The sequence below is a fragment of the Myotis yumanensis genome, unplaced genomic scaffold (assembly GCF_028538775.1).
Source record: "Myotis yumanensis isolate MYYU_CA2020_CCGP unplaced genomic scaffold, mMyoYum1.0.hap1 SCAF_23, whole genome shotgun sequence".
NCBI lineage: Eukaryota > Metazoa > Chordata > Mammalia > Chiroptera > Vespertilionidae > Myotis > Myotis yumanensis.
Window position 1 is genome coordinate 3,086,408 of NW_027223774.1, and position 16,300 is coordinate 3,102,707.

Here is a 16,300-nt window from a genome sequence, read left to right on the forward strand (position 1 = left end):
GCAGAGGGAGGTAGAAGGGGTTCCTCCGCCGGCCACAGGGTGATGGTGGCCCCGTCCCCTGGGGAAGGAGAGCTGGGCCTGGCTGGGGGGGGGGGGGGGCTATTGGGGAGGAAGGACCCCGGCCAGGCATAGCCATCCCTGGGCGGGGCAGCATTTCCCAGCGCTGAATCAGTCCCCGAGTTCATCCATAGGACACTACACGGTTAACCAGTAACCACATGCCCTCACTCCACCCACAAAGCCATTACTGCCCATGTCCAGGCCGAGGGAGTGTCACAGGCGAACATGGGCGTCCGGAAAGAGGTGCTGTCCCGATATCCTCACTCAGCCCAAGTGAGAGCCCCCGAGTGTGGGAGGGAGGCTGGGCCTGGGCTCCCGGGGACCCCAGGAGGCTGGAGGAATTGGGGGTCCTGGCCTCCCGAGACACTGGATTTTATGAGGCTTGATATCCTGAGTGAGGGTGGGGCGGGAGCCCCGAGACCTGAGTCCTGGCCAGGTGGGGCCTGTCCTGGGGTCCCTGAGTGGGGGTGGGGTGGGGCGGGAGCCCTGAGACCTGAGTCCTGGCCAGGTGGGGCCTGTCCTGGGGTCCCTGAGTCGGGGTGGGGTGGGGCGGAAACCCCGAGACCTGAGTCCTGGCCAGGTGGGGCCTGTCCTGGGGTCCCTGAGTCGGGGTGGGGTGGGGCGGGAACCCCGAGACCTGAGTCCTGGCCAGGGCTGGGGTGGCTGGAGCCTCCTCCGGGGGCTAAGCTGCGCCTTGTCCGGTAGCAGCCGCACCTGGGCAGCCTGAGCCTCTTCTTCCTCACCTGCACCGCCTACTTCTTCCTCTGGATCCCCGAGGACCCGCCGTCCAGGCTGGGCGCCCTGGTCAAGTGCCTGCCGGTGCTGTGCCTGGTGGGGCTCCTGCAGGTGAACCCCGGCTCTGGCTCTGGCTCCCGCCTGCAGGTGGCCCTGCTCTTCTCGGCCCTCGGGGATGTCTTCCTCATCTGGCCCGAGAACTTCCTCTATGGTGAGCGGGGGAGTGGGCCGCACTGTCCCTTTCCGACCCCCACGCTAGGGCCCCGGGTGTGGGGGCGACTCCCTGATAGCCTCTGCTGGGAGCCAGGGGGCGTTCCCAGGCCCTGGGGCCCAGCAGTGACCAGCACACCCCAGGCCCCTGCCTGGGTAGCTCAGCCTGACCTGGGCAGCTGTGAGTGGCGGGCGTGGAGGGAGGGTGGAGTCCCGGAGTCACAGTCTTGAGTAGGACAGCCTCACACAGAAGGGGGTGCGGGAAGGATGGATGGTCTAGGCCAGTGGTCGGCAAACTGCGGCTCACAAGCCACATGCGGCTCTTGGGCCCCTTGAGTGTGGCTCTTCCTAAGCCTTAGGAGCACCCTAATTAAGTTCATAACAATGGACCTACCTATATAGTTTAAGTTTAAAAAATTTGGCTCTCCAAAGAAATTTCAATCGTTGTACTGTTGATGTTTGGCTCTGTTGACTACTGAGTTTGCCGACCACTGGTCTAGGCCAGTGGTCAGCAAACTGCAGCTCGCGAGCCACATGGGGCTCTTTGGCCCCTTTAGTGTGGCCCTTCCACAAAATACCACGAGCGGGCACGCACGTACAGTGCGATTGGAACTTCGTGATCCATGCGCAGAAGTCGGTATTTTGTGGAAGAGCCACACTCAAGGGGCCAAAGAGCCCCATGTGGCTCGCGAGCCGCAGTTTGCCGACCACTGGTCTAGGCAGAGGGACCAGCAGGTGCAAAGGCCCTGGGGTGGGTGTGCCTTGTGTGTCCAAACAGACTCCATGCTGAAGCCAAGTGGGGAGCAGAGACGTGGGGGTCGAGAGATTTTAGAATTCTGAGCAGAGTAAGGACAGACCCTGGACAGCAGGGGCAGTGAGAAGCGGGACCACCAGGGGACCGTGGGAGCTGGCAGGGGTGACGCAGGGAAGCGGGCCTCACGGGTGCCCCACCCCCTGTCCTCCAGGCATCCTCGCCTGCGCCATGGCCCAGCTGCTCTATGTCTGGGCCTTTGGGTTGAGACCCCTGCGGCCCGGCCTCCTGCTGCCCATCATCCTGGCCTCCCTCCCGTTCTCCGGCCTCCTGCTGCTGCACCTCTCCTCAAGCCTGGTCCTGCCCCTGTCGGCCTACGTGCTGGCCCTGTCCACCGTGCTGTGGCGTGGCCTGTGCCCCTTCCATCTGCTGTCCATCTTCCTGGCCTCCCTCCCGTTCACCGGCCTCCTGCTGATACACCTCCCGCCAGACCTGGTGCTGCCTGTGTCGGCCTACGCGCTGACCCTGTCCACCATGCTGTGGCGTGGCCTGGCCAGGGGCGGGAGCGCCCGCTGGGGCGCCCTGCTCTTCGCCACCTCCGACTCCCTGCTGGCCTGGCACACCTTCATCGAGCCCCTGGCCCACGGCCGCCTGCTGATCATGGCCACCTACTACGCGGCCCAGCTCCTCATCACCCTGTCGGCCTTCCAGAGCCCCAAGCTCAAGACTGACTGACCAGGGCCCCGATGGGCCGGCGTCCACCCACTCCCTTCCTGCAGGGACCCGGGACCAGACACCCGTGGGGGCTGGAGCCAGGCTCGCGGACTCGTGCCTGCAGGCCTCCGCCCACCTGTGGGAACCGTTTGCAGAATTCCGGATGCACCGCCGAGTTCCAAACGCCTTCCCTCGGTTCTGATTCCGGGTTCCAGGCCCCTCAACCAGGCCCAGGCTGGGCCTCCCCAAGCCCCACCCGCTCCTGTGACCTCCGGGGGCCCCAAGTCTGTAGGGAAGCACGGGAGACTCGGCTGGAAAGTCTGTAAGAAGGAAATTCCGAAAAGGGGCGTGGGCTGAAGGTGGACCACGCTGTTTATCGGAATTCCGACTTGGAGTTTGGCCAAGGCGGCCGCCCCCAATTGTTCCGTGACCTTTCCCACCAAGTCCGTGCACGTGCGGCCCCCCAGGTGTTTGCCGGATCCTTATGCTTAATCTTTGCATGTCCTTGCCTAGAGGACACTGCATTCACATGTGCCCTCCCAAGATTGCCCTACTGATCGTATCTAAAAGGTAAACTGTATCTCAAACTGTATCTCAAAGCTGCAATAAAAGCCTGAGGAGGCAGGCGAACGGGGCTGTCTGGTTCCTTCAGCCAGGCCGCCCCTTAGCCCTCTCTTTCACAGCAACCGTGTCAGAGGAGTCATTCATCCGTCGCTCCGGGGCTGCTGGTCAGCCAAGCAGGAGGCCGCTGGCCCCCTCCCTCTGGCCTTTGAGCCAAACCACTATCCACTGAGCCAAACAGGCTAGGGTGGGGCCCGCTGGCTGAGTCTGGTCCTGCTGCTCTCAGCCCCCTGCCGGGCAGGTCACTCAGGGCCTGGTGTTCAGGGCATCTCGGGGCTGCAGGGCCCCCAAGGGAAGTGTCCGCTGAGCGGAAGAAAGAGGTCACTTCTGAAGAAGGAGCCCGTGATGCCTGAGGCGGGCAGTGGGCTCCAGGGATGGGCAGGCGGGCACAGCTGAGACAGGGTTCCTGCTCCACTCGGTCCCCTCAGGCACCTCTGTGAGGGCTGGGCAGGCAGGAGGCGAGGGCAGGACGTCAGCTCTACGAATGTCCCCCCATGGCGGGCCTGCGCCGCGAGCGGGGAGTGTTAGCCAGTGGGGACGATTGCAGAGACACAGCTGTGGATAGGGGATAGCCAGGGCGCGTGCCTGAAGGAAGGAGCAGCAGGAGGCAGCCTGTCTCAGCCTCCTCCCCGCCCCTGCTCCTCCCCCAGCGCGCCTTTCGACAAGACGGCCAACATCACCTTTTCCCTCAACGCCGACGATGAGAACGTGAGTGGCGCCCCGTCCTCTGGGGGTGGGGGCTGTGGGCAGTGCCGCCCACCCACCCTGCCGCCTGCACCCCGCAGCCCAACACCAACCTGCTGGAGATCTGCTACAAGGACCGGATCCAGCAGTTCGATGACGACGAGGAGGAGGAGGAGGAGGAGGGCCAGGGCTCTGGGGAGTCCGATGGGGAGGATGGCGCCTGGCAGGGCAGCCAGCTGGCCAGGGGGCCCCGCCTGGGTCAGCCCCCAGGTGTGCGGTGAGTCCGCCCCCCCTCCTTTTCCGGGCCTTGTGGCATCGCGGGGGCTGCGGGGCAGTTCTCATGGGCTCGAAGGCTCGAGCAGCCCGTGGGAATGGAGTGTGTGTGCCAGTTGGGCCTCTCGGTGCTGAGGAACAGGAGTTGGGTCATGGCTTGTGGCTGCAGCTCCTTCAAGTCTGCCTGATCCAGGTGCATCTGCAACCAGCACCCACCCTCCGTCCCTGGACTCCGCTCTCAGGGCGGAGCTCATGCAGGCGTTCCCAGAACAGCGGCAGATGGTCCCACCAGCTGCCCCACCCCTTCATTTCAGTAACATGACAGGTGATGCCCTGGCCAGTGTGGCTCAATGGATAGAGCATCGGCCTGCAGACTGAAGGGTCCCGGGTTCAATTCTGGTCAAGGACACATGCCTGGATTGCAGGTTTGATCCCCAGTGGGGTGTGTGCAGGAGGCAGCCGATCCATGCACCTCTCTCATCATGGATGTTTCTCTCTCTCTCCCCCGTCTCCCTTCCTCTCTGAAATCAATAAAAATATATTTTTAAAAAAGGTGACAGGTGCCCTGACCAGTTTGGCTCAGTGGCTAGAGCGTCGTCCTGTGGACTGAAGAGTCCCAGGTTCAATTCTGGTCAAGGGCATGTACCTTGGTTTTGGGCACGTCCCCAGTAGAGGGTGTGCAGGAGGCAGCTGATCCATGTTTCTCTCTCATGGATGTTTCTAACTCTCTATCCCTCTCTGTAAAAAAGCAATAAAATATATACATTAAAAAATAAATAAATAAATAAAAAGATGACAGGTGGTTATGGTCCCTTCCTCACAGGCCGAGTGTCAGGAAGCTGTGACCAGCTCCTTGGGCGACGTTGCGTGGTTTCCCTCCATACTGGCTGGCCCAGCGTCCCTGCCCCGGGCGCCTGCCCTGGAGGGTTCCTGGTGGGAGCAGCTCTGCCCTGGGCTTCTGGTGGGAGCACTAGAGGGTTTTACCTTTTTAATGAGGTGGGATGAGCATGCTTGCCTTCCCGGGGTCCCCTTAGTCACCCCAACATCACGTGTCCGCTGTTCCGCCCTCCTCTGTCCGGCCACGGAGAGGACCCTGCAGCTGCCAAGGGCCTGACCCTGTCCCCTGTGGTGGCGCGGTGGGAGGTAGCCCGGGAAGCCGGGCTCTAGGCGAGCCTTCCAGGGGGGATCCAGTCCAAGAACAGACCAAGAGCCCTCACCCCCAGGCCCCGGGGAGCCTTGCTTCGGAGCCTCCCAGGCTGCCTGGGGCTGCGGGGCCCAGGCCGGTGGTGACCTCGGGGGTCATGGGCATTTGTTAGATCAGGAAGTGTTTGTGTGGAGGCGCTGGGGGGTGCAGGGCGGTGCAGGCCCCACAGGAGGGAGGCCAGTGCCGGAGGGCCCGGCGAGGTGGGGGGGAGGCAGGGGGAGGGAGAAGGGGTTCCTCTGCCAGCCACAGGGTGATGGTGGCCCCGTCCCCTGGGGAAGGAGGGCTGGGCCCGGCTGGGAGCGGGGCTGCGAGGGGAATTGGCCCCCACAGCCCACTGCGATGGGGAGGAAGCCTGGTCCCCGGGGTCCAGGGCAGGGGCTGTGGGGGAGGAGGGACCCCAGCTTGGGACGGGCACCTTATCTGCAGGTGCCAGTGAGAGCCATCCCCGGGCGGGGGCAGCATCTCCCGGCGCTGTTATCAGCCCCAGAGTCCACAGGACGCTCCCGGGTTAACGTGTAACTGCTCGCCGGCCCTCCACCCCCAGAGCCATTGGTGCCCAGGCTGCGGCCACTCTGCGTGGGGGTCTCAGGCTGTCATGGACGTCCGCAGGGAGAGGCCGTCGCACAGCCCTCGCTCCTCAGCCCAAGTGAGAGCCCCTGAGTGTGGGAGGGGTGCTCGGGCTGGGCGTGGGCTCCTGGGGACCCCAGGAGGCTGGAGGAATTGGGGGTCTTGGCCTCCCCAGAGGCTGGGTTCTATGGGGCTGGATGTCCTGGGGTCCCCAGAGGCTGGGTTCTATGGGGCTGGATGTCCTGGGGTCCCTGAGTTGGGGTGGGGTGGGGGGGAGCCCCGAGACCTGAGTCCTGGCCAGGTGGGTCCTGTCCTGGGGTCCCTGAGTGGGGGTGGGGTGGGGGGAGCCCCGAGACCTGAGTCCTGGCCAGGTGGGTCCTGTCCTGGGGTCCCTGAGTGGGGGTGGGGTGGGGGGAGCCCCGACACCTGAGTCCTGGCCATTTGGGGCCTGTCCTGGGGTCCCTGAGTCGGGGTGGGGGGGAGCCCCGAGACCTGAGGCCTGGCCAGGTGGGGCCTGTCCTGGGATCCCTGAGTCGGGTTGGGGTGGGGGGAGCCCCGAGACCTGAGTCCTGGCCAGGGCTGGGGGTGGCTGGAGCCTCCTTCTGGGGCTGAGCCGTGCCTTGTCCGGTAGCAACCGCACCTGGGCAGCCTGAGCCCCTTCTTGCTCACCTGCACCGCCTACTTCCTCCTCTGGATCCCTGAGGACCCGCCATCCAGGCTGGGTGCCCTGGTCAAGTGCCTGCCGGTGCTGTGCCTGGTGGGGCTCCTGCGGGCGAACCCCGGCTCCGGCTCCGGCGGGGGCTACAGCCTTCGCCTGCAGGTGGCCCTGCTCTTCTCGGCCCTCGGGGATGTCTTCCTCATCTGGCCCGAGAACTTCCGCTATGGTGAGCTGGGGAGTGGGCCGCACTGTCCCTTTCTGACCCCCAAGCTAGGGGCCCCGGGTGTGGGGGCGACTCCCTGATAGCCTCTGCCAGGAGCCAGGGGCCGTTCCCAGGCCCTGGGGCCCAGCAGTGACCAGCACACACCCAGGCCCCTGCCTCGGGGAGCTCAGCCTGACCTGGGCAGGTGTGAGTGGCGGGCGTGGAGGGACCAGCAGGTGCAAAGGCCCTGGGGTGTGTGTGCCTTGTGCGTCCAAACTGACTCCATTCCGAAGCCAAGTGGGGAGCAGAGAAGATGGGGGTCGAGGGACAGTTCTGAGCAGAGTAAGGACAGACCCTGGACAGCAAGGGCAGGGGGAGGCGGGACCACCAGGAACCAGTGGGAGCTGGCAGGGGTGACGCAGGGAAGCGGGTCTCACGGGTGCCCCACCCCCTGTCCTCCAGGCGTCCTTGCCTTCGGCATGGCCCAGCTGCTCTACTCTTGGGCCTTTGGGTTCAGCCCCCTGCGGTCCGGCCTCCTGGTGCCCATCCTCCTGTACTCCCTCCCGTTCTCCGGCCTCCTGCTGCTGCACCTCCCGCCAGACCTGGTGCTGTCCGTGTCGGCCTACGGGCTGGCCCTGTCCACCACGCTGTGGCGCGGCCTGGCCAGGGGCGGGAGCGCCCGCTGGGGCGCCCTGTTCTTCGCCACCTCCGACTCCTTCCTGTCCTGGCACACCTTCATCCAGCCGCTGGCCCACGGCCGCCTGCTGATCATGGCCACCTACTATGCCGCCCAGCTCCTCATCACCCTGTCGGCCTTCCAGAGCCCCAAGCTCAAGACCCACTGATGGGGGCCCCAGCGGGCTGGGATCCGCCCACTCCCCTCCCGCAGGGACCCGGGCCTTGCAGCCGGGCCCAGACGGGGAGCCGCCTGTGGGGGCCAGAGCCAGGCCCCTGGACTCCCGTCTGCAGGCCGCTGTCCACCTGTGGGAACTGTTTGCAGAATTCCGGATGCACCGCCTTCCCTCGGTTCTGGTTCCAGGTTCCAGGCCCCTCAACCAGGCCCAGGCTGGGCCTCCCCAAGCCCCGGCCGCTCCTGTGACCTCCAGGGGCCTTCAGAGTCCGCTGGCCCCTTCCCCCTGGCCTTGATCTATTTCCCTGTTGCCTGAGTAAAAGGAAGGAGGAAACAACATCTCCTTTATTTGGGGAAGGGAGGGGGGAGGCATGGTCAGAGTCACAGCAAAAGGGTATTTCTTCTTTTTCTTCCTTACAACAAAATTTTCCGTTAAAAAAAAATCCATGTTTTTATTGATTTCAGAGAGGAAGGGAGAGGTAGAGAGAGACACATCAGTGATGAGAGAGAATCATTGATTGGCTGCCTCCTGCATGCCCCCTACTGGGGATGGAGCCAGCAACCCAGGCATGTGCCCTGACTGGAAATCAAACCCGTGACTTCTTGGTTCCTGAGTCAAGGTTTAACCAATGAGCCACACTGTCCAGGCAAAATTTTTCCTTTAAAAAAAAATATATATTTTATTGATTTTTTTTACAAAGAGAAAGGGAAAGGGATAGAGAGTTAGAAACATGGATGAGCTGCCTCCTGCACACCTCCTACTGGGGATGTGCCCGCAACCAAGGTACACGCTCTTGACTGGAATCGAACCTGGGACCCTTCAGTCCGCAGGCCGACACTCTATCCACTGAGCCACACCGGCTAGGGCAGATTTTTCCATTTTTAAGTGAATGATTTGGTGACATTAACTTCAGTCACAGTGGCATGCACTGAATTTTTTTTTTAAATATACTTTTATTGATTTCAGAGAGGAAGGAAGAGGGAGAGAGGGATAGAAACATCAATCTGCTGCCTCCTGCACACCCACACGGGATCGAGCCCGCAACGCCGGGCACGTGCCCTGATGGGGAATGAAACCATGAAATCCTGGTTCATAGGTCGGTGCTCATCCACTGAGCCTCGCCCAGCCAGGCCCTTTTATTGTTGTAGTGAGAACACTCACTGTGAGGTTCACCTCGGGTGACGTTTTTGTGTGCACCTGGCAGTATTGTTGGCTATACACACAGTGAATTTGCCCCTGGGCCCAGGGTGTATGGGACATGGACTCACTCCCAGGGGCTTCGATGGCGGTGGGAGGCGGGATTCCTACGTCCCGGTTGGGATGATGAGGGTCGAGATCGGAGGCCCGGAGGACACTTCGGTCCTTGTGTGTGTTCCTGTGGCTGCTGTCACAAATGACCACACACGGGGGCTTAAAACATCAGGAGTTTGGCCTCTCACAGTTCTGGTGAGCAGGCGTCCAATGTCAAGGTGTGGGCGGGGCCACACGGCGCCCCAGGCCCTGGGGAGGGTCCTTCCTGCCTCTCCAGCTTCCGGTGGCCCCTGCCCCCCCCCCCCCCCCCCCGCCCGCCCCGCACCCCCCTCCATCCCTCTGAGCCTGGGCCTCCGTGTTCACATGGCTTTCTCCCTCTGTGTCCCCTCCCACGGACATCGGTGGTTGCATGTAAGGTCCACCCTAAATCCAGGATGATCTCGTAATTATGTCTGCAAAGGCCCGGGTTCTAAATGATGTCACATCCATAGGGACCGGGACTTAGGACTTGGATACCCATTGTTTTTTGTTTTGTTCTTTATTGTTATTGATTTCAGAGAGGAAGGGAGATAGAAGCATCAATGATGAGAATCATTGATTGGCTGCCTCCTGCACGCCCCCTACTGGGGATCCAGTCTGCAACCTGGGCATGTGCCCTGCACCTGAATCAAACCTGGGACCCTTCAGTCTGCAGGCCGACGCTCTATCCACTGAACGACACCGGCCGGGGCTTGGACACCTGTTTTTAGGGGGCACAATTCACCCCACTGCAGTGACAGACAATACCAGGAGAGGAGGTGGGGAGGTGAGGAGACCCAAAGATGAGGGGTCTTTAGGAAGGCGTTAGAAGCAAGGGGGTGGGAACAAAGACATAAGGGAGGAAGAACCCAGGTGTGGCCCTTGTCCTGCCTGTGACCCTGGCAGCCCACTGCCCCTCTCTGGGCCTCGGGGTCTGCATTTGAGGACATGAAGGGGTCAGAGCTGCTCTCCAAACCCTGCCTGACTTCTACAGCTAGGATGTGTCGTAAGGGACTCTTACAGCAGAGAGGAGACATTTCCACCCATGAGATGCCTTAGGGGACTCTTACAGCAGAGAAGAGACTTGCACCCATAATGTATTTAAAGGGTCCCCCAGAGCCCACCCCTGATTTTTAGTCCCTGCTCCACCTTCAGGCCAGAGCCCCCACTCACCAAGAGGAAAACCGTGGGCCTGAGGAGGCATGACTGCGCGGCACAGTCTGGAGAGGGGCAGGTGTTCCGGGCGGGCACCCTGCTCTTCTCAGTCTCTGATGCCCTGTGGGCCTGGGATGCCTTCATTCAGACCCTGCCCCCCACAACCCCCCACACCCGCCCCATGGTCCCAACCACCTGCTACCCAGGTCCCCATGACCCTGTCCGCCTTCAAGAGTGGGGGGCTCAGGACGGACTATGTGGGGGTAATAAAGTGAGCACCTTCTCTCTTCCCCTCTTAAAGGGCCCCCGAAACCAGCTCCCGCCCCAGTGGAACGTGCTAAGGAGCCACATTCCACCTCCGTCCGTCTGTCCATCCGTCCGTCCGTCCCTCTGTCTCAGACCACATCCTATTATTTTCACGCACAGGCCTGCTTCCCTCTGCGGTCTGTGAGGGACTGTGCCCGCGCCTGCCCCCCAGCTGCTGGTGGCGTTGGAGTCCTCGGCGTCACCAGGGCCAGCCCTTTGGAGCAGCCATCACCTCCTGCCACTCAGCCCCTTCAGGTCACGGGTCTGTGGGGCGTTATTTGGCCGTAAATAGGACTGAAGCTCCCTTACACCTACAAGATGCCTCCTCGCCTTTGGAAACCTCCCCCGAGTGAAAGGGGCCCCTTCCAAAGGCCCCTGTAGGACGGGATGTCCTGGCCAGGGGAGTCAGGAGACAGGGCAGGGTAGGGGCTGCCTAGGGCTGGGGGTGCGGGTGGCAGGATTGGGGGGTGGTAGCTAAATGCAGAGACTGGCCCGGCTGGACTGACTCATTGGTGGAGCGTCGACCTATGAACCAGGAGGTCAGGGTTCAATTCCAGGTCAGGGCACATGCCAGGGTTTTGGGCTCCATCACCAGCAGGGGGTGTGCAGGAGTCAGCCGATCCATGATTCTCCCTCATCATTGATGTTTCTCTCTCTCCCTCACCTTTCCTCTCTGAAAGCAATAAATAAATATATATATCTTCTATCATAATAAAAGCATAATATGCTAATTAGACCGGACGACCTTCCGGGTGTCCTTCCAGACGACCTTCCGGAGGAAGCTGGGGCTGCAATGGAAGCCTGGGTCCTGGGTCCTGGGTGCCAGAGGAAAGCCGGTGGTGGCAGCCAGGGGAAGGAAGGACCTACTCTTGCACGAATTTCGTGCACCGGGCCTCTAGTATATGTATTAAATTGAAAGAAAGAAAAAATTTTAAGAAAGGCAGCGATGGCTTTACCCAGGACCCCAGGGTGTGGTGGCCGCTTTGGGGAACTGAGCTGGGGGCCTGGATGTCACCAGGACCCTCCCTTCCACAGGCCGCCTATTTCTTGCTCAGTTCGTGAGAGAAGGGAGCCAGGACCCCCATCCCCCGCGCCCCCGCACTCAGCCCCAACCCCCATCCCCAGCACCCCATCCTCCTGCAACGTGGCAGGGCAGCCCGATGTTCCCTGGGTCCCCGGAGCCTGGCCCCCGCCCGCCGGGAGGGGCGCGAAGGGAGTCCCGGCTGGTTCCCCGGCGCCAGGCGCAGCGAGCCCGGGTCCCAGGTGCGGGCAGGGGGGCGGGCGCAGTGCGCCTGCGCGGAGCCCAGTCCGGGTCTGGGTCTCGGGTGAACCCGCCGCGCAGAATCCAGTCCCCACGCAGCCGCGAGGGTCCCGAGGCGCCGCGGGCTCAGGGGCTGCAGGAGGAAGGCCCCCCATTCACCCGGGGCCCCCCGCGCTGCTCGGAGGGCGCGGAGCAGACACTTGGGGAGCTCCCGCCGGAGGGGTGCTCCATGCCGCGGCGGCCGGGCCAATGCCGGGAGGACTTGCCAGGCGCAGGGACCGGCACGTGCAGAGACGCCTGGGGTGCCCACCCCCCAAATGCAGAGCCGCGGGGCAGCTGGAGCAGCGCCAGGACAGGCGGGGGCCCGCGAGCGCGCCCCCCCGCGCGCAACAGTGCGCGCCCCTGCGTGTCCCTCGGGGCAAAGGAGGGTCCAGAGGCCGCGACCCGGGGCGAGGGACGGGGCGGGGCGGGGCGCGCTCCCTGCGCTCCCACTTCCTCCTCCGCCCTCCCGACCCGACCTGTGGCCTCGCGGCCCCGGTGCTGGGAAAGGGGAAATGCCTGCGATTAAAGTCCGGCAGGTGGAAGGCCCGGCACTGGTCACCTGGGTCCCTCCGAGGGCGCAAGGATCCCGGCGGGCATGACGGGGGCTGGAGGGGGCCTCGGGGCCTGGGGGCGCCTGGTGCTGCTGGTGAGTGGGGCCTCCGGGAGGGACCGGAGGGAGGGACAGGAGGGGGAAGCCAGGGCGGGGTCTGAAGAGGGGGAACCGGGGTCCCTGAACTCGTGTCCTGAGAAAAAGGGTGCAGGTTCCCCGAAGAAGAAAGCTGGCGTCCAGGTTCCGGGAGATTGTTGGGGAGTCTTACACCTGGGCTCACAGGTGTGTCCTGACCCGGGTGAGAGTAAACTCTGGGTGAGGAAGACCCTGGAGCCCCGGCCCCCAGCCTCCTCCTCCCTCTGACCCAGGAGCCCAGGCCCCCACCCCTCCTCCCTCAGACCCAGGAGCCCAGGCCCCCAGCCCCTCCTCCCTCAGACCCAGGAGTCCAGGCCCCCAGCCCCTCCTCCCTCAGACCCAGGAGCCCAGGCCACCAGCCCCTCCTCCCTCAGACCCAGGAGCCCAGGCCCCCAGACTCCTCCCTCAAACCCAGGAGCCCAGGCCCCCAGCCTCCTCCCTCAGACCCAGAAGCCCAGGTCCCCAGCCCCTCCTCCCTCAGAACCAGGAGTCCAGGTCCCCAGCCTCAGACACCAACAGACCGGGTGTCTGGCCACTGGTTCCCAGCCTATCTCTCCTCCATTTCCAGTTTGTTAATGACTTTTCTTCTTTTCTTTTCCTTTTATTATTATTATTATTATTATTATTATTTACTAGTGGCCCGTTGCACGAAGATTCGCACAATAGGCCTTCCTTCCCCTGGCACCGGTATTCCTCCAGCACCCAGGACCCAGGCTTTTGGCCCATCCACAGCAGCGAGGCTTGGCTTCTCTGCTCCAGCTGCTCCCAGCCCCTCCTTTTTCTTTCTTTCCAACTCCTGGACTGGAGGTCTGGGCGGGCTGGAAGCCTGCGTTGCCCCCGACGACCCAGACCCCCAGCCCTTCCTTGAGCGGAGTCCAGGGCCCGCAAGAAACTTGGCTTCCTCTGTCACCGGGAGCAACCCAAGCCTCCTGCTCCTCCAGCTCCGTGGCCGCTACCATCTTCAGTCATCTTCTGTCTTGGCTCTGTGCCTGCCTATGCAAATTAACCACCATCTTTGTTGGGTTAATTTGCATAGTTTCTCTGATTGGCTGGTGGGCGTAGTGGAGTGACACCAATTTGCATGTTTTTCTTTTATTACTGTAGAATTTTACCAGCAATACGTTGCTTACTTTTCTGCTCCTAGGTGTCCATAGTTTTCGGGAAGTGAAACCATTCACTTTATCTCTGGGCCTTGCCTTATCCGCACAGGTGGAGGGCAGGTGTCCAGCCCAGTTCCTGGGTCCCTGGAGCCCTAGCTGGTTTGGCTCAGCGGATAGAGCATCGGCCTGCGGACTCAAGGGTCCCAGGTTTGATTCTGGTCAAGGGCATGTACCTGGGTCCCTGGAGCCCCACCTGTGCCCCTCCTCTCCCCTCCCCTCCCCACACACCCAGAAAAGGCAGCTGGCCCTGGGGTGACCTTTGTCAAGGCTGAGCCTGGGGGAGCAGTCACCTGCAGTGTCCCTCCCCGGGCTGTGCCTCTGTGGGGCTGAGGCTGGGAGGGTGCGGCTGCTCCCCAGCCCCCCAGTCTCACCTGGGCCTGGAGGGGAGGCTGGGCTCTGACCCTCCCCTGGGCTCCCCCCAGGGCCTGTGCATCTGGACGGGAGCCAAGGTAGCCGGTGAGGAATCCTTGCTGAGTCCACCACCCGCACAGAGAGGTAGCACCTCAAGTCTTGTGTGTGAGCTTTGGGGGGGTGGGGAGGGGTCTCCATGGAGGGCGCCAGGATCCCTGGCAGGCGCTGATGGGAGCCGTCTATCTGGCCTCCTGAGGGGATTAGGGACCCAGTTTGCTCCCCAATTCCCAGCACCCAAGGCCGCCATCAGGAACCTGAATGTGTGGAATCAGACCAGCAGCTCCATCACCCTGCGCTGGGAGGCCCCGGAAGACCCCACCCTGCAGAACTACACCTACTGGGTCAGGTGCACTGGAGACGGTGGCAAAAATGAGACCCGAAGCACGACAAACGTCACTTACACGGCGGAGGGACTCGAACCCGCGTCCCGCTATGAGTTTTCCGTGTGGGTGGAGGGAGGTGGAGCCAGCAGCTCCGAGGCGACCCTCAATGCCAGCACAGGTGAGAGCAGCCGCTGCTTAATCTGTTGTGGTTGGTTGTTTGTTTGTTTTTTTTTTTTATATGTGTGTGTGTTTTAAAAAAAAACTTTTAAAAAAATATTATTTATTTACTTTTTAATCCTCACCCGAGGATATTTTCCCATGGATTTTTAGAGAGAGTGAAGAGACAGAGAGGGAGAGACAGAGAGAAACTTTCATATGAGAGAAACACGTCGATGGGTTGCCTCCTGCACGCACCCCGTCCAGGGCCTGCCCAGGGAGAAGCCTGCCACCAAGGGACATGCCCTTGACCGGAATCGAACCCGGGGCCCTTCGGTCCACAGGCTGACACTCTATCCACTGAGCCACACCGGCCAGGGCGGTTGTTTGGGTTTGGAGGGGGGGTGTCTGGTGGGGCTGGAGCACCCACAGGCGTGCCCGGCAGGTTCCTACACCCACAGAAAGAGGATGGGGGCCCCGCCTGTACCTGCCAGGGTTCTATCAGCCACATTGGCCCCAGTCAGAGGAAAGGGGACCAGCAAGTTCCTTTAGCTCAAGTGGAGTCAACGAGTCATCCTTGTGACCTGTGGCCCGTGTAGTACGGGAGGACCGAGGAGAGATGGTACAGGCTCACCGTCCTCCCAATTCTTCACGCTCCGTGTGTGTATCCATTATGTATTCATTTGTTTCTTTATCCTCACCCCAGGGTATGTCTATTTTTATTTCTTAAAATATATTTTTATTGATTTTACAGAGGAAGGGAGAGGGGGAGAGAGAGGGCAGAGTCAATGATGAGAGAGAATCATTGATCCGCTGCCTCCTGCCCGCCCCACACCTGGGATGGAGCCGGATACCCCTGCCTGTGTCCTGACAGGGAATCGAACCATGACCTCCTGGTTCATAGGTGGACGCTCAACCACTGAGCCACACCGGCTAGGCACAGCTGCCATTTTGGACTTGAGGGTCTAGCCACCGCCTCAGGCTTCCTGGGCCCAGCGGGGAAGGAAGGCCTGGACATGTGGGCCCAGAGTCCACAGCTGATTCCCTCTCCTGTCCCCTCCTCAGCCCCCAACCCCGTCAGGAACCTGACCGTGGAGAGTCAGACCACCAGCTCCATCAGCCTGCGCTGGACAGCTCCCCAGGGCCCGGATCACCTTCCCTACACCTACTGGGTCTCCTGGACCATGGAGGGTGGGGTTGCCACTGGGACCCAGAACACCCCGGATACCAGGGTCACAGTGGACACAGTGGATGCTGGGACCCAGTACACCTTCACCGTGTGGGCGGAGAGGAACGGAGTCAGCAGCAGCAAAGAGACCCTCATGGGGGCCACAGGTGAGACCCTGTCTAGGTCCGGGCCCAGCATACTGGGCTGGGGGGAGAGTGAAGGGGGCATGGTGCAAGGTTCCTGGGAGACGAACTGTGCTTGGCGACCCCTCACCAGCCTCATCAGACCTTGAGCCTGTAGGTCTACCTCCTAGGGCCGTGGTCAGCAAACTGCGGCTCATGAACCACATGTGGCTCCTTGGCCCCTTGAGTATGGCTCTTCCTAAGCCTTAGGAGTACCCTAATTAAGTTAATACAATGTACTTACCTATATAGTTTAAGTTTAAAAAATTTGGCTCTCAAAAGGAATTTCAATTGTACTGTTGATAATTGCCTCTGTTGACTAATGAGTTTGCCGACCACTGTCCTAGGGGGTGTCTGTCCTCAGCGACCCGGGTTTTCTGATTGGAGGGTCTGTCTTTGGAGACAAAGAGAGCCCCTGGCTGTCCAGGAATCTGTAAAGTCACCAGCTATACCAGCGGTTCTCAACCTGTGGGTCGCGACCCCTTTGGCGATTGAACGACCCTTTCACAGGGGTCACCTAAGACCATCCTGCATATCAGATATTTACCGTAAGATTCATCACAGTAGCAACATTACAGTGATGAAGTAGCAACGAAAATAATTTTATGGTTGGGTCACAACATGAGGAACTGTATTTAAAGGGCCAGAAGGT

The 16,300-nt window shown here is 61.6% G+C and overlaps 3 protein-coding genes across 6 annotated transcripts in view; all 3 read left to right on the forward strand.

Moving 5' to 3' along the window:
* Positions 1-108: 108 nt before the first annotated feature.
* LOC138999651 (lysoplasmalogenase TMEM86B-like) lies at positions 109-3,156 on the forward strand. Of its 4 annotated transcripts, none has more exons than XM_070401828.1 (3): positions 109-333; positions 766-1,006; positions 1,971-3,156. In XM_070401828.1, the coding sequence occupies exons 1-3, from the start codon at positions 286-288 to the stop codon at positions 2,489-2,491; spliced, it is 810 nt and encodes a 269-aa protein (XP_070257929.1). In that variant the 5' UTR covers positions 109-285; the 3' UTR covers positions 2,492-3,156. The 4 variants fall into 4 exon arrangements, with proteins under 4 accessions (XP_070257929.1, XP_070257930.1, XP_070257931.1 ...); XM_070401829.1 differs by having other exon boundaries at positions 769-1,006; XM_070401830.1 differs by having other exon boundaries at positions 109-303.
* Positions 3,157-5,668: 2,512 nt separating this feature from the next.
* On the forward strand, positions 5,669-7,866 carry LOC138999653 (lysoplasmalogenase TMEM86B-like). The gene is made up of 3 exons (XM_070401832.1): positions 5,669-5,898; positions 6,451-6,703; positions 7,142-7,866. The coding sequence occupies exons 1-3, from the start codon at positions 5,848-5,850 to the stop codon at positions 7,522-7,524; spliced, it is 687 nt and encodes a 228-aa protein (XP_070257933.1). The 5' UTR covers positions 5,669-5,847; the 3' UTR covers positions 7,525-7,866.
* A 4,281-nt stretch (positions 7,867-12,147) lies between these two features.
* PTPRH (protein tyrosine phosphatase receptor type H) overlaps positions 12,148-16,300 on the forward strand; it is a 33,186-nt gene continuing 29,033 nt past the window's right edge. Inside the window, exons 1-4 of the mRNA XM_070401822.1 lie at positions 12,148-12,209; positions 13,831-13,903; positions 14,051-14,320; positions 15,364-15,633. Of these exons, the coding sequence (XP_070257923.1) occupies positions 12,159-12,209; positions 13,831-13,903; positions 14,051-14,320; positions 15,364-15,633 (664 nt within the window). The 5' untranslated portion in view covers positions 12,148-12,158. The remainder of the gene's footprint in view (positions 12,210-13,830; positions 13,904-14,050; positions 14,321-15,363; positions 15,634-16,300) is intronic.

Bases quoted from the DNA above. Each gene is read 5' to 3' on its own strand.
- LOC138999651 (XM_070401828.1), top strand. From the start codon at position 286: ATGGGCGTCCGGAAAGAGGTGCTGTCCCGATATCCTCACTCAGCCCAA. The intron at 334-765 runs GTGAGAGCCCCC...CTTGTCCGGTAG, and splicing joins GATATCCTCACTCAGCCCAA to CAGCCGCACCTGGGCAGCCT. The intron at 1,007-1,970 runs GTGAGCGGGGGA...CCTGTCCTCCAG, and splicing joins GCCCGAGAACTTCCTCTATG to GCATCCTCGCCTGCGCCATG.
- LOC138999653 (XM_070401832.1), top strand. From the start codon at position 5,848: ATGGACGTCCGCAGGGAGAGGCCGTCGCACAGCCCTCGCTCCTCAGCC. The intron at 5,899-6,450 runs GTGAGAGCCCCT...CTTGTCCGGTAG, and splicing joins GCCCTCGCTCCTCAGCCCAA to CAACCGCACCTGGGCAGCCT. The intron at 6,704-7,141 runs GTGAGCTGGGGA...CCTGTCCTCCAG, and splicing joins GCCCGAGAACTTCCGCTATG to GCGTCCTTGCCTTCGGCATG.